This window comes from Bos javanicus, chromosome 8 (assembly GCF_032452875.1).
Source record: "Bos javanicus breed banteng chromosome 8, ARS-OSU_banteng_1.0, whole genome shotgun sequence".
NCBI lineage: Eukaryota > Metazoa > Chordata > Mammalia > Artiodactyla > Bovidae > Bos > Bos javanicus.
This window is the reverse complement of record NC_083875.1, coordinates 24523674-24549266: the sequence shown is the minus strand read 5'-3', so window position 1 is coordinate 24549266 and position 25593 is coordinate 24523674. Positions and strand designations below refer to the sequence as shown.

At 39.8% G+C, this 25593-nt stretch overlaps 1 protein-coding gene across 2 annotated transcripts in view; it reads right to left on the bottom strand.

Annotated features, from left to right (window-relative positions):
- The window catches only part of MLLT3 (MLLT3 super elongation complex subunit), a 291192-nt gene that overhangs the window by 51364 nt on the left and 214235 nt on the right, over positions 1 to 25593 (bottom strand). For both annotated transcript variants that reach the window (XM_061425188.1, XM_061425189.1), the window contains exon 5: positions 23083 to 23790. In XM_061425188.1, coding sequence (XP_061281172.1) covers positions 23083 to 23790 — 708 coding nt within the window. The remainder of the gene's footprint in view (positions 1 to 23082; positions 23791 to 25593) is intronic.

The following is a 25593-nucleotide window of genomic DNA, read 5'->3' as shown; positions in this document are numbered from 1 at the left end:
AAGTTTCACATCTAATGAAAAAAGATTCAGAGCCATTTTAATTATCCTTTACAACATCGCAATCAAATCTCAGTGCCACCATCCCTGCTTCGAGCCAGGTGAGGAAAATGACTCTTAAACGCTTTGTAGAATTTTCACCAACTCCTCCACAAGGAGCTGGCTGGATTCCTATATAGTCTACTGGCTGTGGACTAAGAGACTCAACACAGAGGACCTGACTCCCCAGAAAGAGGAAAGGACCTCTTCCAGACTCAGAATCGAGTTTTCAGAGGGAGGCAGGGGGACTAGAGAAGCTCCTCCCAACCTGAACACAGAATAAGATGCTAGATGTGCCAAACAGGTAGATGGTGAGCAGTTTTAAGACATCTGACTGTGGTTCCACCTACCTAGACAATGAGCCAATTGGTAACCTGGCCCTGATTAGAGAATGAACAGTTCAAGTCTACCAGAAAGCCTTAATCAGGGGTGGGAGCGTTGGGTTGAGTTGTATAAGGAGGGGAGTTAAATGGTGATAATTTAACTCAATACCCCAGTAGGAAAATTTGGGGTTCACAAAGAAGACATCAACTCCATGAAGACAACAATTCCATCAAGACAAGAGAGGAGAGAACTGCCCTACTCAGAAGACAGAGTTGTAACTTTCCTCCATCTGTCTTTAAGAGATCACCTTGTCCAGGGGTTATCTTTATTTACACAGGCTGTAAGATACACCTGTAAAAATCACGGAAAGTATTCTTAACTTTTTCCTCATATAAGACAGGAAAAATAAGGAACAGAGTAATAGAAACAAAAACGCCTGGGGGAAATAAAGCTTCCAGAGAAAAACAGAAAGTCCTGGCCTATTTTATCTTTTTATTTTTTAATGGATCTATTAAAGAAGCTGTGTCCTGATATTGTGTTGGCAGGTGGGGAGGAATTTCAGTGCAAGGTGATCCATGTGAGAGAAGGGCAGCTAAAAGAAAGGCCCCACAAGAGTCATGAAGGCCATAATCTCCCCAAGTTCATCGGTCACCACCTGTGAAGCTCATACTGTATTTGGAGAACCAACCCATAGTGTCTCTCAGAGCAACAGATGGATCAAATGAATTAGTCGGAGCCCTTCCCAGGACGCCAGGCATACAGCACTTTGGAAGGAAGGCAGTTCATCAGTGCATCCTGCGACAAGAGCCTGACATCTGCTTAATCTTCTCCCTCAGACTCCAACCCCACACTGGATATTTCAAATGGGTAACAATGTGAAAGCTCCGTGTGGACTTCCCTTTCATTATTATCATTTCAAATGCTAAATGTTATCTACTTAAAGATCTTACCTTGGCTCCCTGCCTTGGCAGAAGGCAAGATATTTCTGCTAATAAGAGCCTGGAGGCTTTACAAGACCATGGGAGTTTTCAAAATATTCCTACATATTTGTAATAGTCAAATTAATAGATCTGATGCCAGATGTAAAGTGGCATTTTATAGGTAGCTTTAAAAGGTACCAATGGAGTAACTTTTAAAACTACTTTAAACATGCAGCCATGAATCTAAACTACAAGCTTGTTGCCTTTTGATCTTGGCTGTGTGCTCACTGTCCTATAGCTAACTAATCAGAAAAGGTTTGGCATATTTCTTCCCTGGAAAGATATCTGACATTCAGTAAAGAAATTTAGGTTAAACACCTTTCAACTATCCTCTCTGTAACAATTAAAAGCTTTTCCTTTGACTTACTGACACGGTTCACAACCACACACAATGAAGGCAAAATAAATCTTTCCTGTGCGGTACATTATATGCTCTTAGATGGATTAAGACCTGCTATCCAAGTCTGCATTTTTACAGGTTTTAGGTCTGCTAAAAAGCCATCACGATTAGTGACAGCTCGAGCAGCGGGTAAACAGGGTGAAGGAAAACCACTGGTAAAATCTACTTCGGGATCTTCTGACCCTGAAGTCAGGACAGACCTGGGCTTGTTTTCTGAGCAAGCAGAGTCCCCACCTTCATAATTCACAAGCTTAATCGGGAGACAAGAGAAAATATACTGGGTGACAGTTACCTAACATGTATGAACAAAGCATCCACAGCAGCAATTTTACATCAAGCAAAACAAAATGTGTCAACTAGAAGAATAAAACGCTTAGTATAGATCGTGTTTTCAGCTACACATTTAGATAAAGTCATCTCTTTAAAATCTTTTGAGCAGCCATTTTAAATTTGAGAAGTCCTTTATACAAAGAATCCTAATAACCATGAGGTGGGCGTTATTAGAATCCCCATTTTATTAAAAGTAAGGAGGAAGGGGGAAACAAGTTGAGAAATATTCAGGTTCTACTACATTTACAAACTAGCAATGATGTGTCATTTGGTTCATGCAATTGTGGAAGCTCTTAATCACATTTCAGAAATTATGAAATTAAGATTCAAAGAGGTTCTTTGCCTCAGATCACAAAGCTAACATAACTGTCAGACCTGGAGCTTTTTCCCAGTTCTCAAGACTTTTTCTGGGATATCGTTTTCACTTGGTTTATAAAAATGCACGGTCTGTCTTCCTCACCAAAATATGGACAACCTGCTTTCTGGGCCTGACACACCATGGTCACAAGCAGATACCTGGGTCCAGAGTGCATTACATAAGCACACTGAGCTTAAGGAAAAGGTGGAAGGCGTAGATGCTGCCAAACTCACTGATCCCATAAGCTCATTTGGGAAACACTCTGTGTAAGAGGTCAGATAAGGAGGGGATCATCGTTCACAAAATGGAGTAACAGGGGAAAGGAGAGGAAAGACATGGATGTTGATGCAGTCTCACCTTACCTCAAGGTTCAAAGAAAAAGTACCAGAATCATAGGTGAAGGGCAGTCAAGATTTCTGGCTAGTGGACATCTTTCAGATGAACATCTGAAACAGTCTAGAACTAGTTAAAAAATTAACTCACATCCCTTAAATATTTTACTTTAACTAAAAGCTTATAAATAGTATTATATATTATTCATTATAGTATACTATATAATATTATATAATATTATATGTTAACAATCATATAGTATATAATATATGTTAATGATTATATATATTATTGATACATATTAACCAATTTTTTGATGTAGGATCAAGAAGTTTACTTTGAGTGAAAAAGTGCTTGTTAAATAAACCAGCTTCAAAACATTATCAGTGATTACCACCTATAAGCAAGAGTCCAGAGACTTGCATAGTTATTGAAAAGGAAAAGTCCTTCTAGATGCTTAAGATTTTTTTCTTCCCTCAGTGTAAAACCTTCACTTCACGTTTCAATTTCGTTTTTTGCAGAAACAATCACTTTTTGTGTACATTACTGGTTTATATAAGATTTAACTAATTAATGCAATTACAAGTGGAACACTCATACACGTTTGAGAACAACTACTTGGCTTCTTGGTGAGTTTACCATTCAATCTATGGAAGCAGGAGTGTACAGTAGAAGAAAGCACCCCCCAGCGAGAAGCAACAGCGAGGATGTTTCGTACGCAAATGGAGAGTCCTGTTAAGAGTGCAGGCCCATCAGGGAAGCTTCTGGGTGCAGATCAATGCAGGGTCACTTAACAGCTGGGTAGAGGGGCTGCAGTTCAGGGCACACTAACACACAAGTTCCAGCTTAGGAGATGCCCAGAACTGGAGATAGAAGGGAACACATCTTGAAGACACTGCAGATTCTGTTTCAGACCACCGTAACAAATAAATATTGCAATAAAGCTAGTGCCACAGACGTTGTGGTTTCCCAATGACTATCTATTAAGTGTGTGCAATAATTTAAAAATATATTGCTGGGACTCCCCTGGTGGTCCAGTGGTTTGCCTTCCAACACAATGGATGTGTATTCAATCCCTGGTCAGGGAGCTAAGACCCCACCACCCCACGTCCAAAAAAGCAAAACATAAAATAGAAGCAATACTGTAACAAATTCATAGACTTTAAAAAATGGTCCACATCAAAAAAAAAATCTTTAAAAAAAAATTTCTAACTATCTAAGCCATAATCTTTTGGTTGGCGAAGGGTTTGAAATATTCCAGGAATTACCAAATAAGACACAGAGACATGGAGTGAGCAAATGCTTGTGAAAAAAAATGGCGCTGATAGACTTGCTCAAAGGAAACTTTCCACAAACCTTCAATTTGTAAAAACAAACGAAAAACCCCACAATATCTGTGAAGCACAATAAAAATAGTTACATCTGTGTGAGTTTTAGGATACCTTAGTAAGGTTTCAAAGTACCTATGCTGGGGCAATGTCATTCCTTAAGATATGAAAAGATGGATGTGGTAACATTTTCCTCTCCAAAATGATGGCTGCTGTGTTTGGTCCATTTTTTTCTTTTAATAGCTTCAACCTCCCACAGTGATAAATTATACTGGTTATGATTTTAGTTTTATAGTAGAATGATGACTCTCTTAAAACCACCCTTAGAAAGGCTAACAGTCTCTGATGACTATAATTAAATATATATTTGAGTATAATTAAACATATATTTGAAAACTAAGATGATAATTCTTTAGGGAAATTAAGCGAATCCCCCATGTCTTGCTTCTCTCAGCATGTTATTGTTCAGTAGAACTCTCTCTCTCTTGTTTTTCTAACAATGCTTGCCCCTTGTGGTTAGGAACTTAAATTGTTTGTGAGGATGGTTTCATTCATTCTTCCACATATACAATAAGCATTTAATTGGACAGTTGCACATACTCAAGTGTGATGGCTTAATAATTATTTAACAACCAAATTAACAGTATTAATTTAAACTAATCTGTCACGGTCATTATGCAACCTGAGGAAACAGAAGGGGGAAAAATAGTTCCTTTTATACAAGTGGTTTTTCACCAGTTCATTTCAAGAGTACATATAAACACTGGAGAGAATATAACCATATTTCACGATCACAAAGACAGCAAAAACAAGGTGATCGTATAGCTTTCATGTTATCATGCCTCCACACAGTCCCTATAGGAAACAGGGAGGCAGAAATTTCTTTCACTTCAACATCCTGTTATTGAAATTTCTCTGAAAACCATTTGCTTTTTCAAAATACAGAAGCAAATGTTTTGGGATTGTACACTCTGACATCCCTCTGTTGTCTCAATAAAAGATTAATTTGTGGTCCTTGCCTCCCCTTTGTTAGTTTTGTGGTTTAATACTCCTCATGATAGAATCAGTTAACAACAACAAAAAAATCTCGGGTCTTTTCATGGGCATTTTCAAGAGCTCCATACTCCTTGGCTAGTTTCTGTCCTCCAACACAGAGGCAAAGGCTGCAAAGACTCCTTGGTCCCCAACTGATCCCAGGATTCTGTTGTATAAACTTATTCGTACAAGGGTGGGTTATTCCCTGAACTGTGGTCGTCTAAGAGAGCCAAGACAGGTCTACCAGGGAGTCTCCCATTCTGTGTGGCCTGTCCACTCTACCCCCATTAAGGGGAGGAGCCAAGTATCACATTTCCAGATCATCTGGATGTATTTGCAGTTAAGACACTGCAACTATGAATACATAAATCAGTTAAGAGAAGTCAGTTACAAATATATAAACAAATCTTTGTACTTTTTTAACTCAAAATTTCTTGAGCACCAGTTAACTACCAGGCACAGTCTGAAGTGCTGAGAAATCAGATAGTTAAGCATCTATATCTTCCCCTCAAACACCTTACTGATCAGGAGAAAAACACTTTAAGATGAGACAGTAACAACTATAATAAAAATATAGATAAACTGTTAATGGAGGGAGCACACAGAAGGGAGGGATTCATTAAAGTGGGGCAGATTATTTAGAAAAGTTTCAGAGAAAAGGTGAGTATTAATCAGGTCATAAAGGACCAAGGGTATTTCATGAGGACATTAAATAGCATGGGATGATCAGGAAATTCAAGATGGCTAATATATTAGGATCACTAAAGTATAAGAACAAAGAAAGATGAGGGTGGATAGGACACATTGAAGAAGTCTTAAAAGCAATGCTTAAAAAGCTAGCTATTGTTAAAAGATGCCAGGAAGCCAATGCCAGGAAGCCAAACCCACCCCTTTGAAAACTGTTTTTTTTTTTTTTAAAGGGAAAAGAATCAAGTGCCATGTTTGACTTTCCCTATACAAACTAACTGCTGGTTAAACAAAGGGTAGAAGAAGAAGAGTTTCTCTTGATAGGTGAGTTCTGGCTGATATTATCCATGAAGAAAGAATGATGGGATAAAAATACCACTGATTCACAACCCATAATGGACTAATGCATCCAGGGTCCAAGCATCAGTGGGTACTAACCTCACGAAAAAAGAGATGAAGTCACTTTATAGGCCTCCCAATGAAAGACAACAACTCTGTCCATGAAATAGTCTTCCCTCAAAACCAAAACCAAAGACCTAACTTAAATCTGGCCATATCCCTAATTTGCAGAAAATACACCACAAAGATACTCTCAGCAAAATTCAAACTTAGAAATTTTATAAGGCAAACTATTCATTTTTTTTCTTGCACTTTTACAGAAAAAAGAGAGATGAGAGGATCTACAGACTTGCTGTTGTTCAGTCACTAAGCCTTGTCCAATTCTTTGTGACACCATGGACTGTAGCATGCCATGTTGCCTGGAGAAGCTATAGATTAAAAGTGACCTAAAAGACATTTTTACAAATTACAAAATGTGAGCCTTACTTGGGTCCTCATTCAAACAAACTGTAACAACAAAAAGAAAATTTATGAATTTTGATTCTATTGCAAATTTGCCCAATGACTAGATATTTGATATTATGAATTATTAATTTGCTTAGATGTGATAGGATATTTTAGTTCTGTTTTTTAAAAGTTCTTATCTTTTAGAGATTCACACTGAAATATCTATGAGTGAATCAATATGACATCTAGGATTTTATTAAAAATTATACTGGGGGAAGAGTAGATGATACTACAGTTGAAACAAGAATGGTCAGCTGTTAATAACTGCTGAAGCTGAGAGATGAATGAACAGGAAGGTTCACTATGCTATTCTGCATATTTTGTGTATATTTGAAATTCTCCATAACAAAAGATTACAAAAAGAAAAGAGAGAACTTAGTGTTTAGCATACATAGGATCTGAGTTTTTGAAATGAGATATTCTTTAAAAATAGTGGTATTAAAGATATTTTGAAAATGACCCATAGTACCATTTTAACTAGTTGTTTTAGATTCTTTCACATATCTCCTTCCAGAATCTATCTATGTTTTAGATAGTTTTATAGAGAAGGGTCTGAAAATAGAAAGAGACAAGTAAGCAGTGATTGTCCAGGGAGAGATTATAGAACAGAGAGGAAACAGGATGGCAAATTAAGGTTGGTAGAGGAAGACCAGTTGTTGAAGGAGACTCACAGAGAATGGTTAGAGCGGTCAGGGCAGACATAACAGGGCCAAGGAATAAAACAGAAAAGCAAGTCAAAGATGCCAGAAAGGTAAAATCCAATGCTTAGAAGATGTTATCTACGTAAGAATCTGGAAGGCACTGGTGACCTTTACCGATAGCAGCTTTAAGGATAGTTTCTAAAAGCCAAACCACAATGGGTTGAGGAATGAGCTTTTGAGATGTCTGTCAGCAGGAAAGGAAGTGAAGAGATTATAGCGTGAAGAGCATCAGGGTTAACTGGAGAGCTGGAGGCTGTATGAGAGGCTGGTTGGTGTGAAAGATGCTGTACTCTCTTCATTACTGTTGTTGAAGAGACTAAGGGGAACAACAGGACACACAGGCAGATACAGAAGATACTGGAGGGTAGGAGAAGGAAATGGCAACCCACTCCAGTGTTCTTGCCTGGAGAATCCCAGGGACGGGGGCTGCCATCTATGGGGTCACACAGAGTCAGACACGACTGAAGTGACTTAGCAGCAGCAGCAGCAGCAGGAGGGAGTAGGACCCAACTCAAGTTCTACCTGGTAAGAATATCAGCTTGTCCAAGGAAAGGCTTCATTTATGCTGGAGGTTTTTAAAGCTCTTTCCATGTTTTTATTTTTAAACAATATTAAGGCCTCTGATTTGTCAGATATCTAATTGTGCCATTTTCTGTTTTGTCCATATCATGATTTATTTTTTTCCCCTGAAATATACCAAGCCATGATTACTCTGGTTGTTGTCTTCCCCATGACAATCAAGGATGACCAGGGAACAGGTCTATCAAATCTTTCACCAACTAATCTCTGTAATACCCACCGAGACTAACACACTATCCTCACTTAGACATGACATGAGGCTTTTCAAGGAGATTCTGCTGAGGATGTGAAATGTAAGGGCCATTCATTCAACAAAGAGATGTAGAGTGAGATGCAGGACCAGGAAGTCTCATGCCTAGTGGGTAAAACCACTCATTGCTGCTGCTGCTGCTGCTGCTAAGTCGCTTCAGTCGTGTCCGACTCTGTGCGACCCCATAGACGGCAGCCCACCAGGCTTCCCCGTCCCTGGGATTCTCCAGGCAAGAACACTGGAGTGGGTTGCCATTTCCTTCTCCAATGCATGAAAGTGAAAAGTCAAAGTGAAGTCACTCAGTCGTGTCCAACTCTTAGCGACCCCATGGACTGCAGCCTACCAGGCTCCTCCATCCATGGGATTTTCCAGGCAAAAGTACTGGAGTGGGGTGCCATTGCCTTCTCTGAAAACCACTCATTAGGAAGCAGATAAAAATGTTCAAGTGGAGAAGAGTTTGAGAAAAGGAGTGAAGGATGTATGAAGGGTTATAAATTGTTGCAACTGGACATCAACAGTTGCAACTGGCACATCAACATCAACTGGCACACCAACCAGGCGCCTACCTCCTGAGGGCCTTTTGGGGGGCAATGAGAGCATCCTGATCTTGGGCAGGTTATAAAACCTGGTCTCAAGGTCTCCTCTGCAAAAGGCAAGTTGTAAAAGGAAATTTCCAAAGTCTTCCTGCTTTCAAAAATGCTAGGATTTTCTAAAGGGTGAAATAAATGCTGTATTAAAAATAGATGTTCATGGTTTCCAAATTTGGTCTTATATCTTTAAAAGAGTACATAGTAAGCTGTGGAGGGTTTTCTAAAAAGAGAAGAGAGACAACAAAGCTATTAATATGATGAAGATCAAAAGACAGGCACCATGGAACACATCACCACCTTCCTTTAACCTTAGTTTTAGGAGAGGGATCTGAGACTCACTGGTCTTATTCTACAGTCCAAGGAGGACTGTGCATGGCTGGTCTTTAAAAATGGAGAGGAGGGACTTCTCTGACTGATGGTCCCATGACTAACACTCAGCACTCCCAGTGCAGGGGGCCCAGGTTCAATCCCTGGTCAGGGAACTAGATGCCATATGTCACAACTAAGAATTTGCATGCTGTGACTAAAAAAGATCTCACATACCACAACTAAGACCTGGTACAGCCAAATAAACAAATACTGTTTTAAGTATGAAAAAATAAAAACATAAAAGTGGAGAGGTAACTTGTTGCATGTTTCTGAAAGTTAGTTGCTAGACAGTGAATGCAAGCTTCGTAAGCAAGCGTAAGGCATGACTCTCACATAAAGTTATCAGATAACCCAGCACTTTAAAAATAACCCATCATGGGACTTCCTTGGCCATCCAGTGATTAAGACTCTGTGATCCCAATGTAGGGGGTATGGGTTCGATCCCTGGGAGGGGAACTAAGACCCCACATGCTGTGTGCAATGTGGCCAAAAAATAAATAAATAAAATAATCCATCAAAAGATCAGAAACAAGTTTGATGTTCACCTTTAATTAAAATAACCCCGGAGAATAATGAGAAAGAGGAGGAAACGTGAAAATAGAGTGAGCACTTTACAACTCTGAAAATGTGTCAGATCACTTCATGTAGAATCTGTCCGATACTAAACATTTTAATCCAGGGTGGACTTTCAGCAACACTCTGTTTTGATTCACAACATGATCTAAGGTTAGGCCAAGTGGAAAGTGACTCCTTGGAAAGAGTACTGAAATTAAAAATACGTGATGACCATGGATTATAAATCACTAAATTCCTAGACTGCAGCTTTGCCTCTTAATCTTTACAAGAACACCTACCAACACCAGGTCTTCATAGAACACTATTAGTAAATTACTAAACAAAAACGTTAAGTCTTTGTCTATGACATACTTAAAAATTTTGCATGAATTAATACCTGAGTGGAAGTTTGCATTCATAATCTTATCACCATCATTAAAATCCACATTTTACAGCCTACCACTAGAAAGTCGATTTGGTTTCATCTTTAGATTCCAAGTTGATGCTGGAGGGCCACGCCTCTCCTGGGCCCAGGATGCGGGCCCAGGGATGGCCATGTTCTAGGACAAGGGAACTCTACATTCCTAATAGTTTCAAAGGATTAGATCTGGTAGACAGAGTACCTAAAGAACTATGGATGGAGGTTCATAACATTGTACAGGAGGTGGTGACCAAAACCATCCCAAGAAAAAGAAATGCACGAAAGCAAAGTGGTTGTCAAAGGAGCTTTACAAATAGCTGAGAAAAGACGAGAAGAAAAAGGCAAAGGAGAAAAAGAAAGATATACCCATTCAAATGCAGAGTTGTAGAGAATAGCAAGGAGAGAGGAGAAAGCCTTCTTCAGCAAACAATGCAAAGAAATAGAGGAAAACAGTAGAATGGGAAAGACCAGAGATCTCGTTAAGAAAATTGGAGATACCAATGGAACATTTCAGACAAAGGTGGGCACAATAAAGGACAGAAATGGTATGGACCTAACAGAAGCAGAAGATATTGAGAAGAGGTGGCAAGAATACACAGAAGAACTGTACAAAAAAGGTTTTAATGACCCAGATAACAGTGATGGTGTGGTCAATCACCTAGAAGCAGACATCCTGGAGTGTGAAGTCAAGTGGGCCTTAGGAAGCATCGCTATGAACAAAGCTGGTGGAGGTGATGGAATTCCAGCTGATCTATTTCAAATCCTAAAAGATAATGCTGCTAAAGTGCTTCACTCAATATGCCAGCAAATTTGGAAAACTCAGCAGCGACCACAGGACTGAAAAAGGTTAGTTTTCATTCCAATCCCAAAGAAAGACAATGCCAAAGAATGTTCAAACTATCACACAATTGTGCTCATTTCACATGCTGGCAAGGTAATGCTCAAAATCCGTCAAGCTAGGCTTCAGAGGTATGTGATCTGGGAATTTCCACATGTACAAGCTGGACTTAGAAGACGCAGAGGAACTAACCAGAGATCAAATCGCCAACATCTGTTGGATCATAGAAAAAGCAAGAGAATTCTAGAAAAACATCTACTTCTGCTTCAATGACTATGCCAAAGCCTTTGACTATAAGTACAACCTTAAGACGATACAATGTGGTAGATGGGAGCTCACACAGTCACACTGGCCGGGTCCTAGCCTCTGGTATAATGTGTAAGAAAAAAGCTAGTAAGTCAGTACATCAGTAAGTACCCTTGGATAGACTCTAAAGAACCACCACTTCTCAATATATTCTGCAATTCTACTGCTTTGAAAATGATATAAAGCATGAGTTGATCAGCACTGTGAAAATCGAAGCCAGCTCACTGCACCCATTATTCATAGCCAAGAACCCAAATACTGTGGCTTTATTATTGTTTAGTCACTAAGCCATGTCCAACTCTTTTTGACCCCATGGACTGTAGTACACCAGGCTCCTCCGTCCTCCACTATTTCCTGGAGGTTGCTCAAATTCATGTCCATTGAGTCAGTGATGTCATCCAACCATTTTATCCCCTGCTGCCTGCTTCATCCCTTTGCCTTCAATCTTTCCCAGCATCAGCGTCTTTTCCAATGAGTACATGACTAATACATCTTACTTCTTATTCCCCGCCTTTCACTGAATTGTGGTCCCACTGTCAGGGGGTCAGAGAAAGCCAGAAGGTCAGAGAGTTAATGCTGCTAATTAGTCTTTTTTCTTGAAAAGATTTAATCAGTCCCATAGTGGTTTTAATTTGATGCAATTCCTTTCTTTCTCAACAAGGTGTAATCGATGGTACAGTACATGGGCTTGGGCATGGTTTAGACCTGGATTCAAATTCTAGTTCTGCTGCTTTCACATAGTAACATGAGGAGGGGGGAATCTATCTCACATATTATACAGAATAAATAAGAGGCTGCAGAGTGAAATGTGACTAGGACATGCCTCACGAAGTTGAGTTCAATTAAGGTTTTCTTCATTCCTGACAAACCAGTTTGATAAATTAACTGCAGGGATTCGTACGTAAGAGCTCTCTTCATTTGCAGTAAGGTCTACACAGATTTGTCTACGTTTGTTCCTCCAATCATAAACTGCCTTCTCCAGACTTCCCTGGTGGTGCAGTGGTTAGGGATCCATCTGCCAGTGCAGGGGACACGGGTTCAACCCCTGGTCTGGGAAGATCCCACATGCCATGGGGCAACTAAGCCCATGGGCCACAACTACTGGAGCCCACGAGCCCACGCTCAGCAAGAAGAGAAGCCACCACAGTGAGAAGGCGTGCAATGCAACTAGACAGCTGCCTCCACTCACCGCAACTAGAGGAAGCCTACACACAGCACCGAAGACCCAGTGCAGCCAAAAAGCGGAAAAAAAAAAGAACGCCTTCTCCTACCCATCTACCCCGAACCCCACCAATGCATGCTTCCCTTCCCTCAAAACTGAGCCTAAATTCCAATGTTGTACCATCAGTACTACCTAATACAGTGTTTGTATATAGGAGTGAGCGACTGAACTGAACCACATAAATATTTTCAAATGTCGTTAAATAAGACAAATGTAATCGAAGAACACTAAAACCAAACATGTTTAGAAGGAAATGTTTGTAGTTACTCAAAGGGACATGATGATTTTATCATATTTAAAGCAAAAACAGAAGAAGAGTCAGAAAATAAAGCACGGGTCAACAATTTAATTAAAAAAAAAAAAAACCAGTCCTATGATTCTAAACACTCAGGTCCTAAACCAGGGCATTCTAGTAATTACCTTACTTATTTACTTAAGTAACATCTGAGGACCCCATATGTATATTTTCTTCCCATGACCAAGCAAGGCAAGGAAATCTCCTTTTCTCTGTGTCACCGACTCTGACAATTTCTCCCTATCCCAAGCCCCCACCATCCCCATCCCCCACATCTTCAGAATTCAAAGGCAAAGCCTGTTGTCTCCACACACTTCAGTAAATGCTTTTCCATTTTCTTTCACCTAATAGAAGGATCTTTGACTTTATCTGGGAACATCTCACTGTGCAGTCACCTTTAGTGACCTAAAGAAGCCTCTTAGGGGTAATTTTTCTTTGTGGACCTTGACACTGCCTTGAAAGTTTACAGTCATAAATTGTTACCCACTGAGAACAATTTCTCAAACTTGGTTAAATAATTACATAGACACCAAAAGAAAACCACCCTCTACCTAAATCCACTGCATTATCTTGTCTCCTAATTCAAAGAAAGCCCAGTCGATGTTTTGAATACCTTAGAGGCATTGTAACAAGTTACAAAATGGAACTAGAAGATTCAAAAAAAAATCTTCAAACTGGAGGACAGCATTTGTTATTTGGTGGCACCTTCTGGGAAAGCTCAAAATTACAGCTCAGCTCTGTTATCCATAAATTCTCACACAGAAGCAAGGTGGGGAAACTTTTGAGAGCTGGGAGCCAGTGCTGATGATACATCACAATAATGTTAAAATTCAGAACTACGAGGGTTGGTTTTATTTTAAGTGAATATGTGTATGAAGTGAGAGGTCCCTAGATGTTTCATTGCACATCCCTCAGTTCTGACTGTGCATGCCAAACCCACCCATGAAGACAACCTGTCACCTCCTGAAGGCTGTTGGTAGAGCCCAAACAAATGGAGAGGTCAAAGAAACAGGATTCATAAATGGAATAAGAAATACGGTATCAAAGGCTTTCATCAAAACACATACACACACACAAGAGACTTCCCTGGTGGTCCAGTAGTTAAGATTCTGCACTTCCAAGGCAGGAGGCAGGGGTTTTGATCCCCGATTGGGGAACTAAGATCACCCATGCCAACCAGAGTTGGCCAACACACAAATAAACACAAAAGGCTTTCACAGCAGTGATGCCAATTTCATGAAGCACATCTCTGTAATCACAATATGAATTCCTGGAACAGTAAGATTTCCCTCACCCCTGAATCCTCTTGAGTGCATCCTCTACCAAATAGGATCAAATTCTGGCTCTACTTTAAACACAGCGATGTTGGGCAAGTTTCTTAATCTTTGAGCCTCAGTTTTCCCATCTATAAAATGGGAATAATGAGTCTTTCACAGAGTTGTTTTGAGAATTAAGTGAGTTAAAACAAGTGAAGTACTTAGAAGGGTGACTGGCACATAGAAAGCACTGAAGGAAAGTTTAGCTACAAATATCAGGCATCATGATGACATGGTAAAGCTAGTTGTGCAAATACCACGTTGAGTCACATCCTTGACTTTGTGTCTAGATGACAGATGGGACAATGACATAAAAATCACAGGCCCTAGGATAAGAAACAAGAATGCACTGAACAGGCAAAGCAGCTTCCTTGAAGGAGGCTCACGAAATTTACCGGGAGAGAGAAAATTCAATACAAGCAAGTGAAAATGGTGAGTGCTGGCAATTCTTGATGACAACCAATTCTTCAATGATAGGGCCCCTTCTCTGTTCATGACCCTCAGCTACCTAAGGGCTTCTAAGGAATAATTTAACTTAAAAACTGAAAAACCATTCGGGCATGGTATAGCACCCAAACATGGAAGAGAAAGAGCCTCTTAGTTTTTTGTTTTAATATATCCGGTTTAATTGTTTCAAATCCTTTTTGGAATAAGTGAGGAATGTGTCTGAACAAAGGACCAGTGGACTGGCTAGGCTGCGCCTCCTGCATCTGATCCCATTGAGCACAGACAGCAGACAACAACCAACCAAGCATTAGGAAACAGGTCAGGTGCAGTGTCTCCTGGCATCCAACAAAGTTACCTTTCTGCTAACGATGTTAAAGAATGTTCCACCCCAGGGCTACATCTACAGAGGAGAAGTACACGCCTTCAGGTACTGTTTACGTCCAGTTATAATATGCAGAGAATAGGAGTCCAGAACAAGAGAGCACCCCCCTCCCCAGAGGGTCAGGGCAGCCCTTTAATGAATGGCCTCTCCAGCTGCTCACTCACCATCCTTACAGACTTTACAGCTCTTGCATGTGCTGGAATTACAAGTCATTAAAAAGCCACTTTGAAAGCACAATAAAGACCTTCTTCTCTGACTGCCACAACGTTCCATCACATAAAAACCTGAGGCCAGTGCTTCAACAGCAGGACATTTACTGCCAGCTCCAGACAGTGTAAGCAGGGCAGGGGACAGGGCGGGGCCAGAGGAAATGAGGCACCACAAAAGCGGGGCTGGGGGGGAGTGCAGGGAGGAGAGTTTCTTTTTCCTTCTTCCTTTTTTTCTTTCCAAAGAAACTTTCTGCTAAGCTGGTTTGAAGTCTTTACTCTGTATCTGAACCACCAACCACCCTCCAGAAAACCCACTCCATCTGATGAGATTTCATTGTTCTTTGTCAAGATTTTATCTAAGAAAACACTGGTAAGCCAAACTATCAAGATATGATTAAAATTTCATTTCTCACACTGCCAAATGTAGTCTGCCCATTTACAAGGAAACATAATGAAAACTTTTAACTTCTGTACTTTTAAATTATGATTAAATCTCTACAAAGCAAGATTAAAAAAAAAAAAAAAAGTGAAGGCAATGATAAGGAAATTACTACCATAACTGAATCTGATCATACATGGTTATTTCGATTTTCTTTTACTGTTTTTCCCTCTTTTCTGCTATGAATACCGAACTTCCTCATATCACAAAACAACATTAACTCAATAAACTTCCCTTTAAAAGCAGAGTTACATGAAAAAGAAAAACTAGGGAACTACAGTTAAAGGATTTGTTTTTATTCTAAATTAACCTTTCAACAGGTTAATGAAAAACAGAATTACAAACTTCTAGTTGACCCAGACACATTCAGATCTTTACCCTTTCTTGCTGCTAGTTAGTGCCAGTTACTAGTAAGAACAACCACTTGCCACAAGTGGCCATTATGGCTACAAAAAGATGAATTCTTCAACCAAGAACAGCTTTACTCTAATGGAATTACCTAAGTTCTTAAATGCAAAATTTTCTTAATGCTGAAATTTACATACACAACAAAAACAGGCCCTTATCATGTTTTCAGTCTTTGCTAAATGTTCACCCACTATAAAAACAGTCCTTCTGCCTCCCTCCCCACCCTCCCAGCTTCCACCTCCCAAATTCTGTAAAGGAAAATTATTGATGGACTTTCATGTGACAATTTTAGGTTTCTTTATAAAATGAGAAGCATTTCAGGAATTTCAAATCCTATTTAAAAATTACTCTTTCAGTCATATTAATAGTAATCCAAAGATAAATCATTTCTTAGGATGTCTTCTTTTAATAGTAATAGCAATAAAAAAAAAAAAAATCTACCAAGTGCCTACCAATGCAGTACTAGGTAAGCTCTAGCCCTTTATTTCATTTAATTAAAAAGCTAAAAAGATCCTGGGAAACTTTGGCTTAACTTTTGATTTAATACTGAGATTCCCTGTCCTGTATTTTTCCAGTTACCATATTACACGTGCACATCACTATCAAGGCCGTATACCTCCTCAACGCAAAATCCAGGGCAAAGAGACATGTATTTCAAGTGCTTTTTCCCCTTTAAAACATTTAACCCACACTTGAAAAAGTACACTAGAATTCTAAAGTATTTCTGAATATTAAAAAAATCTCCTTCAAAGCTATAGGTAATAAGGACTGCCAGAAGCCAAATCATGGAACAATAAATAGCTCATAACATTTTTTGGTTAGTGTATTAAGTGCTTTACCTAAATTGACTATTTTCACAATAATCCTGAAAAGTAAAGGCAATATCTCTATTTCACAAAAGTAAAAAATAAAGAAAAGAAAATTAGAAATATAGAAGGTCAAATTATTTGCCCAAGATTACTGGTAGAGCTGGGATTCAAAACAGCTTATCTGACTCATAGATTTAGAGAACAAACTCATAGTTGCCAGAGGGGAAGAACAGGGGGGAGGGATAGTAGGGAGTTTGAGATGGATGTTTACACACCTCTATATTTAAAATGAATAACCAACAAGGACGTACTATATGGCACAGGGAACTCTGCTCAATGTTATGTGGCAGCCTATTGGAGAGGAGTTTGGGGGAGAATGGATACATGTACATATATGGCCTGAGCCCTTTTACTGTCTACCTGAGACTATCAGAACATTGTTAATTGGCTATGCTGCTGCTCCTGCTGCTAAGTCACTTCAGTCGTGTCCGACTCTGTGCGACCCCATCGACGGCAGCCCACCAGGCTCCCCCGTCCCTGGGATCCTCCAGGCAAGAACACTGGAGTGGGTTGCCATTTCCTTCTCCAATGCATGAAAGTGAAAAGTGAAAGTGAAGTCGCTCAATCGTGTCCGACTCTTAGCAACCCCATGGACTGCAGCCCACCAGGCTCCTCCATCCATGGGATTTTCCAGGCAAGAGTACTGGAGTGGGGTGCCATTGCCTTCTCCAATGCATGAAAGTGAAAAGTGAAAGTGAAGTCACTCAGTTGTGTCTGACTTCTAGCGACCCCATGGACTGCAGCCTACTATACAAAATAAAAAGTTTATTAAAAAAACAACAGCCTGTCTGACACCACAGTACAGACTCCTAATTACTTGATTACTACCTCCCTACCCACATGCACATCAACAAATAAATGATTCCTCAAAAATCATACAGGCATATAAACCAAGGATACACTTTTTTTTTTCTCTACTCATATACAAAGTATATAAAAATCAGGGACTTCTCTGGTGGTCTAGGGGTTAACAATCCGCCTTCTAATGCAGGTGACATGAGTTCAATCTCTGGTAGGGGAACTAAGATCCCACATGCCATAGAGCAGCTAAGCCCACAAACTGCAAACTTCTGAGTGCATGCCACAAGTGGAGAGCCAGCGCTCTGCAACAAAAGACCTCATGTGTCACAGCTAAGACCCAATACAGCCAAATAAATAAATAAATATTTTTAAAAAACCAAAGTATATAAAAATCATAACCAAGAAACATACGATGAGAATCAAATGAAGAAACATACGAATCAACAGTCTAAGCTTCCTAATCCATCTTAACAGCATTGATTTTTATTTTTTATATAAAACCCAAATCTAACTTAATTATGGAAAAGCTCTTTTTAAAAAATTCTTCCTTCTAATCCTAACTATCCTGTGCCAAGACAAGATACTTTCTTTACAGACATACCAAGTGAATAACCTTTTCCCCTGGCCCTCCCCAATTCCTCATACTTGGTTCAATTTCTTTTTGTGTCCTTCTACTGTTTCCAAAGTCCATGATCTCTGCCTGCTATGTGTTAAATTACCCTCTACCCAGCCCTCCACCAATGAACATAAATCTGACTGATGTTCAAATAATGAAGCCGGAAAGGTCCTCAGACAGATCAGGTCATCTGATCCTACTTACTCAGATGCAGACAGGCTCACCACCAGGACAATGGGAATGGTGTCCTTGAAGGTGGGTCTGTCCCAAGCTATCCAATCAATTGCTTGCCAAGGGAAGGCTAGGGGTAGCTTAGTGCTGTCCATTACAATTGCTTCCTGTTCCTTTGGTCTTAACCACAGAAGGGTCACCAGGTAGCAGAAAGGCCAAACATAAGTTACCTTAACCAGTGGAGAAAGAGAATTTCAGCTCTCTTTCATCCTCCTTTGCAAACATAAAGTCTTTTGGACCCTGGCTTACTTGAAACAACTTTTAGTCAATTCTTTTCTGTTCTACCACCTATATGTAGAATATTAAACCAATAGCAGCAACGATAAAAGCACTACTAGAAAACCAATAAGGAAAGTACAGCTGTTGGATTTTACACCCAAATAACCCCAAAATGAAGTACAGCAAAGGCTAACAGAGTTTTGCCAAGAGAGCACACTGGTCATAGCAAACACCCTCTTCCAACAATACAAGAGAAAACTCTACACATGGACAATACGGAAATCAGATTATGTTCTTTACAGCTGAGGATGGAGAAGCTCTATACAGTCAGCAAAAACAAGACTGGGAGCTGACTGTGGCTCAGATCATGAACTCCTTATTGCAAAATTCAGACTTCAATTGACAAAATTAGGGAAAACCACTAGACCATTCAGGTATGACCTAAATCAAATCCCTTCAATTATACAGCAGAAGTGACAGATTCAAGGGATTAGATCTGATAGACACAGTACCTGAAGAACTATGGACAGAGGTTCATAACATTGTACAGGAAGAGGTGATCAAAACCATCCCCAAGAAAAAGAAACGCAAAAAGGCAAAATGGCTGTCTGAGGAGGCCTTACAAATAGCTGAGAAAAGAAGAGAAGTGAAAGGCAAAGGAGAAAGGAAAGATATATCCATCTGAATGCAGAGTTCCAAATAGCAAGGAGAGATAAGAAAGCCTTCCTCAGTGATCAATGCATAGAAATAGAGGGAAACAATAGAATGGGAAAGACTAGAGAACTCAAGAAAATTAGACATACCAAGCGAACATTTCAAGCAAGCAAGAGAGTTCCAGAAAAACATCTATTTCTGCTTTACTGACTATGCCAAAGTCTTTGACTGTGTGAATCACAATGAACTGTGGAAAATTCTTAAAGAGATGAGAATACCAGACCACCTTAAACTGCCTTCTGAGAAATCAGTATGCAGGTCAAGAAGCAACAGTTAGAACTGGACATGGAACTATGCACTGGTTCCAAATTGGGAAAGGAGTATGTCAAGGCTATATATTGTCACCCTGCTTATTTAACTTATATGCAGAGTACATCATGTGAAATGCCAAGCTGGATGAAGCACAAGCTGGACTCAAGATTGCCAGGAGAAATATCAATAACCTCAGATATGCAGATGAAACCACTCTATTTTTAGTATATGTGCTGCCGAAGCGAGCACCAGATGACACCACCCATATGGCAGAAAACAAAGAGGAACTAAAGAGCCTCTTGATGAAAGTAAAAGAGGAGAGTGAAAAAGTTGGCTTAAAACTCAACTTTCAAAGAATGAGGATCATGGCGACTGGTCCCATCACTTCATGGCAAATAGGTGGGGAAACAATGGAAACAGTGACCAACTTTACTTCCTTGGGCTCCAAACTCACTGCAGATGGTGACTGCAGCCGTGAAACTAAAAGATGCTTGTTCCTTGGAAGAATAGCTATGACAAACCTAGGCACATATTAAAAAGCAGAGACATTACTTTGCCAACAAAGGTCCATCTAGTTAAAGCTAGGGCTTTTCCAGTAGTCATGTATAGATGTGAGAGCTGGACCATAAAAAAAGCTGAGCATGGGAGAATTGACCCTTTTAACTGGGTTGCTGGAGAAGACTCTTGAGAGTTCCTTGGACTGCAAGGAGATCAAACCAGTCAATCCTTAAGGAAATCAGTTCTGAATATTCATTGGAAAGACCAATGCTGAAGCTGAACCTCCAATACTTTGGCCACCTCATGCAAAGAACTGACTCACTGGGAAAGATCGAAGGCAGGAGGGGAAGGGGATGACAGAGGATGAGATGGTTGGCTGGCATCACCGACTGAATGGACATGAGTTTGAGAAAACTCCGGGAGTTGGTGATAGACAGGGAAGTCTGGCATGTTGCAGTCCTTGGGCTTGCAAAGATTCAGACACAACTGAGCAACTCAACTTAACTGAATACCCAAACGTTTTTAGAGGGTTTCCTTGTATGATATGTAAACTACTACAAAAACCCCTGTTACGATCACTGGATAGATGGCTCTAATAATGTCATGAACCATCTTAAAAATTTCCTATCTACCAAACAGAATTACAACTCTAACTCTTCATTCCAGAAGGTTTTTCAAGATATTGCTTTGGATAAATTTATCAAGTTGAACATGAAATTTAGGAAAAGTTGTATCTTAAAAATTACATATGAAAGGGAGGGAGCAAGAATCAAATAAAACTAAGAATACACAGAGTTAGCTAAAGAGGAAGATCATTTGTAATACCTTCATGTAGAAAGCTCATTCATTCCATGGTGCTTTATAGGGACTTCCCTGGTGGTCCAGTGGTTAAGATCTGCCTTCCAATGCAGGGCACACGGGCACAATCCCTGTCAGGAGAATAAAACCCACTCCTGCAGGGCAACTAAGCCCAATTGGCAACTACTGAGCCTGTGCTCTAGAGCCCAAAAGCTGCAACTACTGAAGCCTGAGAGCCACAACCATGATTCAATGCAACCAAATAAAAAAGGATTTTTTTTAAATAGTGTTTTATTAATGTTATTTGGTCTTCTCACAAATCAGCAAATAGTCAAGAAAGATGCATTTCAAAATTTTGATGATGACCTACTACTGTAAGAAATATATACACAGTCTCTAAAATAAACATTTCACAAACCATTCCTTACCATACTAGTTACAATATATTCTTATTTCCTTTTTTAATGCTGGTGATGACATGCTAAATTGATTTCATGGCTCACTAGTAAATCACAAACCACAATTGGAAAACCTCTGTTCTAGAAGAACTACAACAGGACAGAATATGGAGAAACAAAGTTGCTAAACTTGAGGATCTTGACAGACTGGTCACACCCCAACAGCATCACTGAAGGTTTCAGAGTGACTTGAAATAAAAGTCAAACATACCAAAAAAGTTCTGTACTGAGAGCAAGTTTTGAATTAAGAGGAGAGGAATAAAGCAAAGGAGGAAAAATAAATGCTTGTGAAATCCATTGCTTTCATCTCCATTTCACAAATGATCACTTTAAGGCCTTTACCAAACACTGGAACAGATTACCCCATCTCCAGTGTTTATATGCTACTCTGCCCATAATCTGATTTAAAATTTTGACAGAGACTAGGGAGGAAGGAGGTGGTCTCTTGATCTGATGCCATGTCCTAAACCTGGCTGCCTTTCTACCCAGACCAGTGCAAATGGTGATTCTGCTAAGGCCTCCTAGCCCTTGCCAGCCTTTGAGCTAGGAACTTTAGTAATGTAATGGAAAGAAAAGTATTCTAAAATGATCGGCGATTTTTAGCCAGAAGTCTTCCCTGAACATTGTTTAGAAATACTGATATCTCAAAGAGATTAGTGGGACCAATCATGACTGATAAGTAACAGCAGAAGATCAAAGTTAGAGAAAAATGGGAAGTGAGGAAGAGATAACTTCCTAGTAAATAATGTTCATTCTCCAGAAATAGAAAGGAATAACTAATAGTACTGTCACTAGAAATGTAGGATCTCCTACATTGGAAGGAGGTTAGAATAGGTAACCTGAAATTCCTTTTCAACTCTAAGAAATCTATAATTGTAAGTTTAAGTCTTAACATCAAACAATATTTTGGGGGATTATTAGATGGCCAGATGTTCTTTAAGGAACACACAAAAGATAATGCTACCAGTCAGCAAACCTTGTAATGAAGATTATACACTCTTCCCCTTTCCAAACGGGCAGTTATATTACGGGAGAAAAAATTAAATATTTCATTTTCAAAATACCATTATCTGGTTTCATGACACACATATACATCAAAATGTATCAAATCACACATTTAAAATATATAGTATATTGTTATAAAAATTTTGCCTCAATAAAAGTACTAAAAAAATACCATCACCAATTTTTAGTCTATATAAACAAACTACATAATTCTACTGAACAAAAAGATCAACACTATAACTGTACCCTAATATTTTGTTTCTTTTTAAAATTTGCTTTCTGATGTATTCTAGTTTCATCGCATTCTTTTCACTTTCCTAAATCCGCAGTCACTGAAAAGGCACAGCAACTAAGTTCTGATGAGCATCTAGATTTTTCAGCTGCCATTCAAATGACCCATTATTATACTATGGAATATATCTTTCCTTAAACAACTTAAATCATAGCCTACACATCTGCACATTCCTTAATGATTTCATTTCCTTCTTTCTGTTGGTCAAGCAAATTCATTTCTAGGCCATGTCTCCTTTCTTGCTACCATTTTATGGTGCAACCGTCAGTTTTCTTCCTCCGTCTTTATCCTGAAGCTATCGAAAAATTAACAAGGGAAAGGAGAAAAAACAAGCAGACTACTCACATCAGACTTAGAGGACATATTCTCTTCCACGTCGGAATCATTGGGATCCACAATATCATCAAATGGTGGTAAAGTTGATTTCTTCTTCTCTGATGTCTCACTTTCAATTTTGACCTTTCCCATCTTGACATGAGATTTATCTTTTATCTGTTTTTTATCAGCAGAACAAGTGAGTATCAGTGGTGGTGCGCTAGAAAAACTTTTAAATAAAGCCTCTGAGCTACTCTTTTTCCTTTTTTTGGCTGAGAGTTCTTCAGAATCTGAAATGGGGGGTCTTTTACTAGGAGCCTTCTTATCTTGCTGTCCACTGGTGATCGTGAGTAAGTTACTGTCGGGTTTTGGCTCTTTTGACATGGGTTTCGGTTCCTTGAAGGCCATCTTAGGAACGATTTTTTCTTCTTTCAGTGGCTTATTTTCTTTGGGTTTCTTAGAGGATTCTTTGGAAGATTTGTTGTGATCCCTGGAAGGTTCTTTGAAGGCACTTTTATGTTCTCTGGAGTCTTTAGAAGGTTTTTCCTTGTGCTCCTTCATTAATTTGTGAGGCTTGGAAAAACTGGTGCTGCTGCTGCTGCTGCTGCTGCTGCTACTGCTGCTGCTGCTGCTGCTGCTGCTACTGCTGCTGCTGCTGCTGCTACTGCTGCTGCTGCTGCTGCTGCTACAACTGCTGCTGCTGCTGCTGCTGCTGGTATGGATACTCCTGTTAGGATCCTGCAGAAAGGTGGGAAGAAAAGCAAACTCTCAAAATGAAACGTCAATGAAGGCTAAACGCCAGTCCCCTTGCACTCCAGCTCCTCAAAATGACCCTCTGTTGAGTGCTCCCAAGTGCGTTTTAATAGAACCCGACAACCACCATAGAACAGGTGGGAGTAGGGTCTACAAGCAACAGTGAGTGCGGGCAGCCGTGATCAAGGAGTTTAATGAGGCAAGTTGTTTTCTCAGTCATGACAAGCATGGCGTTCTGAACATTTCAGTTCAACAAATGTTCGCTCGATGCTTGTCCTGGAAGAGACAAAGCTGGGTAACACATGGCCCCCACTCTTAATAACTATGACACATCTATGATGAATAGCTAGCTGTTTGGGAGCTACCTACAAAGGGCTACGATGACAAAAAGGAGAGAGGAAATTAATTCTGTGGGGGGATGGAGAGAAGAATAATTCAGAGATTCTTGGAGAATCAACACCTCAGTTAGGTCCTTAAGGATAAGCAGGTAATTTCTAGAAATATAAGAATAAAAAGGTACATTGAGACCATGGATTATAATGAACTAAAACAGATTATATTTAGGGACTGGCATTCAACTACAGCAAAGATTGAAAAGAAGGTAGGAAAAAACAGCCAAGGGTCACATACTGAGGTAGATAATATTAAATTTTAATAACTTTTTAACATGAAGAATCACAAGACCTCAAAAAGAAATAAAATAATTCTCAATTTTAGATAAATAGCAATTTTTTCTAACCAAACTTCTTCAGTTGAGGAATGTGTCTCCCACCCACTAGCAACAACAAAAAAAGCAAAAAAAAAAGGAAGAAAAATAAAAGGAAAGGAAAGAAAAACCTAAAAGAACAAAGATTTCGGGCTTCTTGTTCAAGATGGACAAGTAGAAAGACGTGTACTCATCACCTCCTGTGAGAGCACCAAAATCACATCTAGCTGTTGAATAACCATCGACAGGAGAATGCTGGAACTCACCAAGAAAAGATATCCCACATCCAAAGACAAAGAAGAAGCTACAGTGAGATGGTAGGAGGGGCACAATGATGATAAATCCCAAACCTGCTGGGTGGGTGACCCACAAACTGGAGAACAATAATACCAAGGAAGTTCTCCCACTGTTATAAAGGTTCTGAACCTCACATCAGGCTTCCCAGACTAGGGATCCTCACAGAGACTAGGAATCCCTAGGGAATCTGCCCTTGCAGGTCAGAGGGATTTGATTATAGGACTTCCACAAGACTGGAGGAAACAGAGATTCCAGTCTTGGAGGGCACAAATAAAATCTTATGCACACCAGGACCCAGAGGAAAGGAGTAGAGCCCCCACAGGAGACTGAATCAAAACTACCCGCTAGTGTTAGAGGGTCTCTGGTAGAGGTGTGATTGGCCAGGGTTCAACACAAAGACAGGGGCCCTGGCAGCAGCAGTCCTGGAAGGTCCCCCTTGGTGTAAACCCTCTTGGAGTTCACAGTTAACCCTACCATACAGCCCACAGACCCCAGGGCTGGGTTGCCTCAGACTGAACAGCGCAATCCCATCCATCAGCAGATAACTGGATTAAAGCTTTACTGAGAAAGATCCTGCCCACTAGAGCAAGACCCAGTTTTTCCCACCATTAATCCTTCTCATCCAGATGTCTACACAAGCCTCTTAGCCTCCTCCATCAGAGGGCAGACAGAAGAAACAAGAAGAACCACAATCCCACAGCAGCTAGAACAAAAACCACATTACAGAAAGTTAATCAGAATGAAAAAGCAGAAAGTTATGTCCCAGATGAAGGGACAAGATCAAA